The 11,776-nt window shown below is 41.1% G+C and overlaps 2 protein-coding genes across 3 annotated transcripts; both read left to right on the forward strand.

Moving 5' to 3' along the window:
* The first annotated feature begins 2,309 nt into the window (after positions 1-2,309).
* Positions 2,310-4,669, forward strand: LOC121903933 (cyclin-O protein B). The gene is made up of 3 exons (XM_042421358.1): positions 2,310-2,772; positions 3,430-3,615; positions 3,708-4,669. The coding sequence occupies exons 1-3, from the start codon at positions 2,410-2,412 to the stop codon at positions 4,314-4,316; spliced, it is 1,158 nt and encodes a 385-aa protein (XP_042277292.1). The 5' UTR covers positions 2,310-2,409; the 3' UTR covers positions 4,317-4,669.
* Positions 4,670-5,928: 1,259 nt separating this feature from the next.
* On the forward strand, positions 5,929-9,441 carry LOC121904403 (multicilin). Of its 2 annotated transcripts, XM_042422134.1 has the most exons (7): positions 5,929-6,237; positions 6,332-6,404; positions 6,518-6,597; positions 7,103-7,163; positions 7,298-7,524; positions 8,147-8,257; positions 8,389-9,441. In XM_042422134.1, the coding sequence occupies exons 1-7, from the start codon at positions 6,148-6,150 to the stop codon at positions 8,824-8,826; spliced, it is 1,080 nt and encodes a 359-aa protein (XP_042278068.1). In that variant the 5' UTR covers positions 5,929-6,147; the 3' UTR covers positions 8,827-9,441. The 2 variants fall into 2 exon arrangements, with proteins under 2 accessions (XP_042278068.1, XP_042278069.1); XM_042422135.1 differs by lacking the exons at positions 5,929-6,237; positions 6,332-6,404; positions 6,518-6,597 and adding an exon at positions 6,939-7,009.
* Positions 9,442-11,776: the final 2,335 nt, after the last annotated feature.

Consider the following 11,776-nt stretch of genomic DNA (forward strand, 5'->3'; position numbering starts at 1 on the left):
TTCTCATTTTCATCAAACCATAAAAGGATAAAGGATTTTTGTTCTGCATTCTTACAAAGGTGCATGCAGGTTATCATGTCAAGTAGCCCTACAATAACACTACGCACAATTTATTTTCCCATGTCACAGACCAAATCCTCTCTACCTCCCTCATTTAACTACTTCTATTGCCAGGAGTAGGATACCTCTTCTCAGGTGGACATAGCTTTGGGATCCACACCAAAAGGTTTCTGTTCTATCTATGTGAGGGTCCTTAGCATGGAAAAGTTTGGGGACTCCTCAACAAACTACATTTCAGTTGATGCAATCACCAGAGGCAGTGCATTGCAATGTAAGTGATTGGGGTCAAAATCCACCAGCCTCCGTCTGTGCAAGATAATGTATTTAACCTCTTAACATCCACCCTTTTTTTTTTATTTTCGCCTACTCGGCATACCAAAATGGAAAACCTTATAACAGAAGAACTGTAAAGCCACAATGCATGTATTAGACTTCATTTGACAATTGACATCTTCTAGTTTCTGGAAATGTGTTTGTTTAGCATGTGGCTAAAACACAAACAAAACTACATCGGTTCAAATAAGGCTCAAAAAAGTGTTTTTGGTCGTCGTCTATAATGAGTCATATTTGAATAACAATAATTAGGACTTGCTTTATGCCAGAACTATGCAAAACACCATAAACCTTCTACATCTTTTCAACCTTTCCAGACTTTCAGCCCTAACCTTATGGGAGCTAGGGAATTTTTAGCTTGTGGTGTCACTGCTGTCCCCGAACTTCTTCAATCATCTCCAATTGGCCAAATTGTGCCAATTGCTTCTATTCATTACTGTGTGATGCTGCCGCTTACAACTGTCCTAAGTGGGTCGCCGGTGACACAATCTGCACAATCGCCACAATATAAAGAAAATAAAATGTGTTAAGGTAAGATCAGTTCATTAAACATTAAGACAACATCTAACACAACACAAAAGACAACAGATGAATAAATAATGGTGTTCTGGTGTGACATAGATTTTTGTCTTAGAGAAATAAAGTAGATATCTTTCAACGTTACAGTCTTTTTAGTGCCAAAGTCCCTCTTTTTGTCACTATTCTTCCACCACAGCTCAACAGGGAAACACAAAGAGGGAATTTGATGCTAAAAAGACTGTAAATGTGGCAGATATCCACTTGATATGACTAACTCAGACTGCTGAAGCCTCATATAAGCTTCAGATAAATGTTTAAATGCATTTTTTTGCACAAAATTACTGTGTGGACACACTGTGGATTTTGGCCCCCATCACTTACATTGAAAGTACTTTTGAAGGGGATCTTTTAATAGCCAGTATAAAAACAGGAGGAATGATTACAGCGAGGAAAACCTCTTTCAGTGTTCAAATGGGCACCTGACTGTGGCTTTAGGACAGACTTCAAAATTTGTGAACCTATCCTTTAATTCATCTGGTTTTCAGATATTTACGGTAACATATGGAATGTAATACATCACATATACAATTTCAGCAACAGCAGTTTCAATTTGTGAGTCAACAACATTTCACATGTGATAAATTCACATACAGGCTATGCACATGGTGTTTTTAGACACATATGATGTGTATGCAAATAGCACATATATGAAAGTTCATGTTTTCAGTGAAATATTACATTTAACACGTGAAATTATGATTTTGACATGTTTTTTTTTAGATATATCTCATGATTGGCATATATCATTACACTATTTGTTTTTTGTTTTTCTATATTTCTTTCTGTTTGTTGTCCTGATCTATTTTTAGCATTATTAATTATGAAACACATATAATCTCATTCAGGCTGTAGTCTCACCAGTGCAGTCCTGTTTTAATCCTCTGATGTGTTTTTTGTGTGTAGTTACCTGGGCTAAACTAAATATACAGGCATAGAAGGTATGACATATGGTTCACAGTTGAGGATAACTCCTAATTGGAACAAGTGATTGTTTAGCCTCCACGCGCTGCCTCGGTTGCCCTGGGCGACTGGAGCAAGGTGGGCTGCACGAGCGGGGAAGACCCCGGGAAAACATGACGTCACTTGACGGAACTCCCCTCACCATCCCACAAGAGAGTTTTCATTTCCTAGGATGGCGACGGAATGTCCTGAGATGACCCACCCCTACTCTGCCTCTGAATGGCACTGACTCTGATATTCTTACTCATGTCACTCATCATGCCTAAACCTAGCCGATCGAACCAACGTAGCCAATTAGTATTAGCCAATCAGAGGCATAGTAGGGCGGGTCTTCGCGCAACATTCCGTCGCCATCCTAGGAAACTAAAACCTGCATCCAAGCGACAAGCATCTAGAGAGACCTGTGTGTGTAAAATCTGGCTTCAATAGCACACAGTCAGAGCAGTGGCAGCCGATTCGCAAACAGGCTCCCGTGAGATGGTGTCGTTCATGAACGCTGACTGCGGCTCCGAGACGGTTTACAAACGGAGACGCACCAACTGCGCGTCCCCTCCAGCAGAAGCGCTCACACCGGTCCAGCAGCGGCACACAGCCCGGCATAGGAAACAGAAACTCATGTTCAAGTTGAGTGACTCCGGTTTCGAGGAGGACTTGGGATCCTCCCCGGTTCCACCCCCGGCTCGGACAGTTCTGTCTCCGCTCCGATTAGACGAACCAGAGACTCCTGCAGGACAGCAGCTGTCCAACTGGTACCTGCAGTACGGTGACATCGGTTACAGGATCCAGAGGGAAAAAGAGGGGCAGTTTCATCTCTGCAAGAGCCTGGCACGACAGCCACAAGTAGGCTTTAAGACACATAATACTGAGTTAGGTCAGGTTGGCAATTGATCAGACATCGACAGTATAGCCTAAATATTAAAAACAGACTATTTTTAAACTTTTACTTTTCACAGTTTACAGTAATTAAGAGACAAAACATCTGAAAATCAAAAGTATATTTCGGCTTTCTAAGGTCATTTTCTCCCAATGATTTAATTGTTTTTTGTGTTTTATAGGCTTTTTTTGTCTACAAGAGTCAAAGTTCCACAACAAGTTTAACAAATAAATAAATTGGATGTTTTTAAAGTTTAATTAAGAACAGTCATCCTGATAGAGGTGACCATTGGCAACTATATCTCTCAACTATATATACTCTCAAAATTTGACAAATAAGCCTCCTGAAGTCAACAGCAAAGGTTTTGCCTCCATGGAACAAAGTAAAGACGAGCTGTAGCTGCATGCATGACTACTTGGGGATTAATGACATGAAAATATTTGTGAACCCCTGCTGTAAAAATGCTCCATATCAGACAGCTTTTGTATACTTTTCCATGGCTTAAAGAACACACAAGCAAAACGTTTATCTTTAAGTTACTGTCACTAAACTTTTTTAATTCTGAAATGTATTACTTTTCATTTACTGCTTACACTAATAATTATTTTTTCTTTTCTCTACAGTTGACTGCAGAGGCACGCTGCAAGCTCGTCAGCTGGCTCATCCCTGTGCACAAACATTTCAGTCTGTCCTTCGAGTGCTGCTGCCTGGCAGTGAACATCATGGACAGGTTCCTGGCATCCACACCGGTGGCCGCCGACTGCTTCCAGCTGCTGGGTGTCACTGCGCTTCTCCTCGCCAGCAAACACGTGAGTTGGGGTATGTGCTTTTGAGGAACAAACCGTGTGCAGTTTTTGGATTTCGTCCAATACAACTCACTCTTTTTCTCTGCATCACTCAGGTGGAGGTGTGCTCACCGAGGATCAGCCACCTCTTGTCGTTGTGCTGCGATGCCTTCACTAAGGAGCAGCTCTGCAACCTAGAGTGTCTCATCCTCCTCCGTCTCAACTTCCGCCTCGCTGCTCCCACCCTGGCCTTTTTCCTGGACTATTACATCAAGTGCATTGAGGCTGCCAAGCTTGTGCCTAGGAATGCAGGTGATGACAGACCTGCAAGGGTGAATCCAGACACAAAGAGGCCCGGGCAATGCAGCAACCTTGCACGAAAGGTGTGTGAATTGAGTCTAGCAGACTATGCTTTCAACAAGTATCCACCATCTCTGACTGCCAGCTGTGCACTGAGGCTCGCGAGTGAGTTACAGAAAACTGAACAGGGGCTTGTGGAGCCAACAAAGCATGCATCCCTCCAGTCACAGGACGATCAGTGGGACAGTTTTATGGATGAACTATGTGAAAGCAATCATTTGCTGGCAGACAGTGCTGAGCTGCCAGAGGGCTGCTCACTGGCAGTGAAGAGCTATAACACCAATCTGGCCCAGGAGTGCAAAGACAACCTGAAGCTGCTGGTGTCACTTAACCAGGAGACATTGGAGGTGATGTCAAACATGTGACTACATGTGTTTCAGGTCTTAGCAAAATGCCAAATTCAATTCCCCTCTGGTTTTGGAAATGTATTCTGTTATTTAACACAAACCTAAAAGTGTGAATGAATGTCTTATTTTCAATGTTTTACTGTAAGATGAAGGTGATATTGATGGCATACAACCAGTCCTTATGTATACCTCATAGACTCAGCCACACTTGTTTTATATTTTTCTACAGCAGGTTATTGTTTATCAATGAAGTATATTAATATATTCCTCTTGTTTGAATTATTATAAAGAAAAGTCATTATTTACTGTATATGCACTGATTTTCTGCAGGTTTATGAGTTATGTTACTGTTGCAATCTCTTTTATGAAGGACTTGAAAAATGTACTGTAATAAATGTATTTGTTATCATGAAATAAATTATCATAAATTATATGATAATAATAATCATAATTCAATAAATTAACTGGTGTTGGTCTCTGGATGGGTGGTTGAAGTTGCTATTTAAACTTAGCTGATTTTTAATGAACACCACAAGGCCTTTCATTTGAAACAAGTCCTGTCCAGAAGTCATGGAGACAAAATAAATAAATAAGGAACCATACAATTTGACAAAATGCGCCTCCACTTAAAAGTTGTTTTGTAACTTTATTGGGATTGTATGGGATCTTCTCTGCACTGCAGGGGGTTTTTTTTCTACTATGTCATAAAACTGTTCTATTAGATTGCTTAAAGTATACTAAGATCTAAGCTACTAAGAGATTCAGACTGACATAAACCTGATAAATCACTTCACATTAAGTGGTATCAGAATGTGTAAATGTGAGTCTACAGGCCGTCTTATACAGGTTATATAAATACAACAGATTTTTGTGGCTTTTAGCCCTTTGTGGTTGTTTGCCTGGAGGTCACTTTACCCACATTTTTATTAACCGTTGCATCACTGGCTGTATTATTTGAAACTGAACTGTGCCAACACAGCCTGGTCAACTAAGGGTCTTTATCTGATAATCCATTACGCGTGGCAGCTCGACCTGCTGACACAGTGTCGACCACACAGGTGCATTCAGCGTTAAGGGTCGAGTAGACTTACTCTTGTTTGTTTACTAATAGAGGCATTTGTCACTGGTGTTTACTGAGCTGTCTGCTGTAATTACCCTTTTCCTTTTCCACTTCGCTCTAAATGTTTAGACTGGAGACGGGCCTTGACCTAATTTGGGTAGGTATTTTACGCACAGTTTAATGGAAATTACGCACACGGTGCTATGGCTGCTGCGAGACCACTATCCCCGAGAAAATAACAAATAAAGCATTTATTGATGATAATATAAAATGAAATCATAATAAATAAATAAAAGTCTCGAGTCCTTTAGCAATAGAGCTACGTGTGGCGGTGATTTACTGTGATTTTATAAGTCACTTCGCCTAAACACACTCTCGACTGTTCTGTTAACAGCCTGGTCTGAATGTATATGTAGGTGAAGACAAAGGGGTTTTTAATACAACATAGACACGGTTGTAAGGAGCCGTGTCAGGCTCTACATGCGCCTCTAGCAGGGCGCAGGGAATATTTGGCCGCAGGCAGAGGGAGGGCATGTCTGACGTGGAGAGCACCTGCTGTAATGGCGCCGTTATGCGCGGTACCACTTTCCACTTCAGACCAGAAAAACCGTTAGTCTGCACCAATTTAATCTCCGAGGACGCTGTCATTCCCTGGAGACCAAATAAGTGCATTTGATTGGGCCAAAACTATGATGCCGCGGCACAGAGAGACACAAACCGGGAGAATGTCGACTATATCAGCTCTAAATCAAACCATGACCCTTTACTTCTGCAGACAGAGCAGAACGGATGAAGATGCAAAGAGACAGAAAGGTGTCTGCTGCCATCTGTCCCAACCAAATGGGCCAACAGGCAATGAGAGCCACAGCAGCCAAAAAGGTATGAAGTGTCCCTTGATAAAAACAAAAAAAAAAAAGTTGCACACAATGTAACTCTGTTTAGCTGGATATTAAGAGACTTCCTATACTTGCAGGATAAAGTGCTGGTGCCCAGAAGCAGCAGTCCAGTCACTGTGTACGTCGAGCTGCCCTGCATCATTGAACAAGGTGCGCATCTGTGACATCTGGTTGAACTTTGTACACTTCCTTCATGCACTAAAACTTTAAGCATGTATGTACAAAGACGGCGTGTGTCATTACACACTTCTCATGTGTTGCAGCTTTTTCAACAATTGCATGGGATGATTTGGAAGACTGCGCGTCTGTGGTGAGAAGAGAGAGCGACTCCCTCGGCTCTCAGGTGAGGAAAAAACTCGTCAGCACCGAGAGGAAATGTTTTGTTTTTCATTTGTGATGTTTTTGTACATCTGGCTGTTTACGTCTACCAGATAGATAGATAGATAGAGAGAGAGAGAGAGAGAGAGAGAGAGAGAGAGAGAGAGAGAGAGAGAGAGAGAGGGGAAATCAGTGCATCTGCAGTTCATCGCTCTCATGCTGTTAATGTTTGACACGGTGCGCTGGAATTCTGCACGAATGAGATTGTAGTGTACTCATGACACGCAGGCTACCTGCTAATTGGCTGGACCTCACAAGTTTTTTGGCACAACTCACCGTGCGCCCAAAACACATTACGCACACTCGGTGAAATGAGCATCAATACATATTCTGCCATAAAGCCACACTACCCTGCTTGGTACTTCAGGGATTTTCAGGTAGAGCTCATGGGTCCGGAGAAGTTATGATTTCTTTGCCGAGTGATTTTTGTTTTAAATTGTCTTTTAATCGACTATTTTACTTCCCCACAGGTGAATGAATCTGATGCTGATGACCACGATTTTGGAGATTATGCGCTGGATTTCATGGCAGGTGAGAAAACCAAACTTAAGGTTATAGTAAAGTCTAGTATATCACCGCTTCTACTATAATAATAATCATCATCATCATTATTGTCAATCCTCCAAAGACATGTTGACTGACCTGCAGTTTGTCTCCTCTGTCAGATTCTCCTGCCACACTGGAGAGCAGTCTGTCTCCAGCTGCACTGGTACCATTTCAGGGCTGCATCATACCTCCTCTCACTCCTCAGAGGGACTTCTCTCCAGAGGACAGCCTGGTTAACTCATCCACAGAGATAGGCAACCCACCTGCCCAGGATGGAGCTCTCTGGAGGGGCATTGCCCACTATCAAGGCGGGGTGTTGGGGCATTCCATGGAAGTCAATAATCAGGTAAATCTTTCAGATTTATGGGACGTGTTCTGTCTGAAAATCTTGTTTCTTTTCTGATGGACTGTGGTGCACAAGGCGATATTTATGTGTGATTTGTGTTATGATGGCTCTAAATTACGTTGTAGTGACGTTTCGGATTTAATTTAGTTATACAAGAAATTCCAAAGCCCTGCTAGTGGCCTTTGACAAGTTAATTAACATTTTTGGTCATTCGCTGCTTGGCGTCAAAGCTTCATACCTCCAAAATGAGGCTGACAATGCACAGTTGGGTTTAAAGATCTGTACTGGAAAGTTTGTGTGAACCAGTGAAACATGTAATTCATAAGTTACATTTCTTAAGTAAATGGCACAAGAAGTGGAGTTTGTGATAAGGCTACATTTTAAGTAACTGCATATTCAAACAAAAAGGTGATGTACATGAAAACCTCAAAGTATGTGTGTTGGTTTTTGTTGTTGTTGTTTTTTATAATCCTTTTAATCTATGTAAAGTGTCTTTGAGTTGAGAAGCGTTTATAAATGAAATGTTTTATTAATATTATTGTTAAAGGAAGAATGATAAACTCTGAGAGATGCGTTCTCAGTCAGCATAACTGAACAGATGTGTCGCTCTGTTTGTCTGCAGCTCCATGAGACTCTACACAGAAAACAGGAAGAGATTGAATCCCTTCAGGAGAGAAACCTTCACCTCAAGCAGCTGGCCTGCCGAGCAAAGCATCTGGCCTCAGTGCTGGAAGTGAGTACTTAAAGTGATCATCATCATCATCATGGATACAATAAAACCTCTGCAGGGACATGCTGATGCCTATATGTCACACATTTATGCCTAATCTTTATTTCTATGGGTCTTCTTTTGTATTCTCTCAGAAACTGATGACTGTCAGAGATCCAAATGTGAGAGAACCAGTGATGCCTTGTGGTGATAAAACTTCACTGAGTCCCTGCAAGCGGCAGCGTCTGGACAATGGATGTGAAACAGAGCCTGACTCAGTGGAGGACATGCTGAGGGACATCAGCACACGCTGCAACGCCGTCCTGCACAGCACTACCACCGGGACAAGACTGCAGCAGGGCTCAGACACCATACGCATGTACGGTTCATTCTCAGGCCTACAGACCTCTGTGTGCAAAGACAGCAGCATGAGGACTGATGGAGCAGAGGCTGGAGAGAGTGTCTCATCTTTCCGAACATCTATTAGAGAACACTGCACAATAAGGACCCAGGTGTTTCCTCACGGTCATGCCTTTACCTCCAGGAATAATCAAGGAGGATACCGCTTTCGCTGGGTTCCCAACCACAGCTGAAACCGGGGACATAAAATATAAAAGACAGCATCATAAACGTCCTTACTGTTACTGGCCGTCTGAAGGTGCCATAGGTCCAGTCAAGACTGGAAGGAAGGGTGGGTGGGCAACTGATGTTAATGCTTAACTCATAATCTATAGTGATATCTGTAAATGATTAAATGATGTCTTCCTCAGGTAGCTTGGAAGCTAATCAGTCAGAGGTGGTGCCTAACAAAGGAAATAATACTGCCTGAGCTGTTGTTTACATTGTGTTTCTGTTTACATGCCTCAAAATGTAATGAACTAGCCAAACAATGGTACACATAGAAATGTCAGGTTTATTTTTACACCTCACTATATGTATTTGTTTTGAAAAATAAAAATGGTTTACAAGTTTGCAAATAAATGTTTTTAAAGTTGACTTGGCCCCTGGAGGTATTTTAAGAGGATTTAGGTGACGTATAAACAAAAGAAAAGAAACTGTTTTCAGTGTGAACTTTGCTTGTTTGAGCAGTGAAACAAATGTAACCCTGTGACCTTCTTTAAGCAGCAGGGACTTCCTTTCCTTTTGTGTGTCTGTGTGGCTGTGGTCTGAGAAAGACCACTGAGTCTTGATGCATTGCAGTCAACATCCTTGTTTGTATCCTTGTTTTTGAAAATTAAACTTGACTTTTTTTCCCAAATTGCATGACTTGTTAGTCTGCTAAACCATGCTGGTACCACCATAACTGTATAAACAGTACATCTCAGTGGAAAAAGTGTTTCTTAAGAATTATAGATTTATAAACTTGGATAAGAAATAAAAACAGAGGAAATCGAAACAAGATGATGAGCTGAACTTATCTGAACAGGATGTGACCTTCTGACCTTTGGGAAAGTGGGTTTGTGTGAGGTAGACCGGTCCAGAGGACAATGTCGGACATCAGATCAGACACCTGTTTAAACTTCCCAAACCTGAGTTTGTTTGCTTTAGAGCAGTGAAGGCAGCACTGCAGCCTCAAAACCAGAGACACATTACAGTACTTCTGCTCCTGTCACTTGATTTAACAACACAAATGAAGATAATAAGACGCTGCCAATGAGATGGAAGCCAAATGAGTAGATTAACACAGGCCTTACGTTAATCGTTGAGAACTTTGGATTTTGAATTTAAAACTACTCTGCACTTTAGCATACTAACATTGATCAGACCTGACTGGACTATATGGACTGGACTGGATTATATGTTACTACACATGTAATTTTATGGTTATCTTTTATATTGAGACATGTCAACAAGCTGTCAGAACCAGAATCCACAATCTAAAGAAAATAAAATGCGTTAAAGTAAGATCAGTTCGTTATACATTAAGACAACATCTAACACAACACAAAAGACAACAGATGAATAAATAATTGCGTTCTAGAGTGACATGCATTTCTGTCTTTTAATTTATGATACAGACATGGATACATTTTTGAACCTCCTGTTTTATCTTTAAACTACACTAGCATCACCTCCTCATCTGCTCCACAAATCTTAATCTTTCCCTCTAAACTGAAGATGTTCATCTCACTCTAATGCACATTGCTAAGAAATATTCTGTGCACGGTCTCTGCATTAGTGCATGCTTTCATGCAGTTGAAACAAGGAAACATCAGATTCATTGCACATTGAAATAGAGCTTCCTTACTATTTTTCCTCTATAAACAACTTACACACATAATACCGCAAATTAGTCACTGCTAAGGTAACTTATTTTTCATTAATTTTGTGCAAAAATCCAATTAAAAATTTATCTGAAGCTTATATGAGGCTTCAGCAGTCTGAGTTCATCATATCAAGTGGATATTTGCCACATTTAACCTCTTAAGCATCAAATTCCCTCTTTTTGTTTCCTTGGACAGTGTTTCCCTGTTGAAAAGAGAGACTTTGGCTCTAAAAAACACTGTGATGTTGAAAGATTCCTACTTGATTTGAATCATTTGGACGCTGAAGCTTCATATTATCTTCAGATTCACTTTTAAATACATTTTTGTGCAGAGCGAGGATTGTGGATTTTGGCCCCCATCACTTAAATTATAAGTGCATTATGAAGGGATCTTCTAATGGTCAGTATGAACAGGAAGAATGATTATGGCAAGAAAAAACTATTTCAGTGTTCATTTGAGCACCTGACTGTTGTTTTAGGACAAGGTTGAAAAATTGTGAACATGTCCTTTAATTTGCACACTCATTTTTAAAACACTAAAACGTTAAAACACTGCTATGGGTTGACATGGTGGGAAATACTAAAAACAAACTGAATGAAGAAATGAAAAAGAAAGTGTGACCGTTTGTAAAACTGCATGTGACATGGATTGTTACAGTTCTCAATGATTTGCATTGTGGTTTTGTTGTGGTAATCCCTGATTTAGCATTTAATTGTAGGTCAATGTGAGAGGAGAGTGTGATCAACCCAGGCATTGAATAATTGACTGACTGTCTGATTGGTTGGTTGAATGATTGAATATGCTATAGATTGTTATACGAAATCTAATTTGGCTCTATGAAACATCATCCTCAGGATAAATGATTGAAACTAATTTTAAATAATGTCTCTGCAGTATTAGGACACCTTTCACAGGTACCATGCCGGGCTAACAATGACTCTATTGGCTTCTACCGTTAACAATTTAAATTCCTGCTGCCAACGTAAAGCAAACAGGACCCTTGTTGTCAAACCCTCAACCCCTCATATAACCGTATGAACCCTCGCGTCAGCTTAGCTCGACACCCAGGCGCGCCTTCAGCCACTTTTACTGCAAACAAATCCGTTTGTCATCGACCAGCAGGGCTGGCGAGAGCAGGCGCGGAGCTTTGTTTAAGCTGGCTGTGACACATTTGACCGGTTAAGCTACCGCCAAACTGCGGGGGACAATGCGGGAGGGGAAAGGAAAATACAGACACAATGAGTTTCTAGGGTGACACAAGCCAAACCTGGAGGGA

This window comes from Thunnus maccoyii, chromosome 9 (genome assembly GCF_910596095.1).
Source record: "Thunnus maccoyii chromosome 9, fThuMac1.1, whole genome shotgun sequence".
Lineage (NCBI taxonomy): Eukaryota > Metazoa > Chordata > Actinopteri > Scombriformes > Scombridae > Thunnus > Thunnus maccoyii.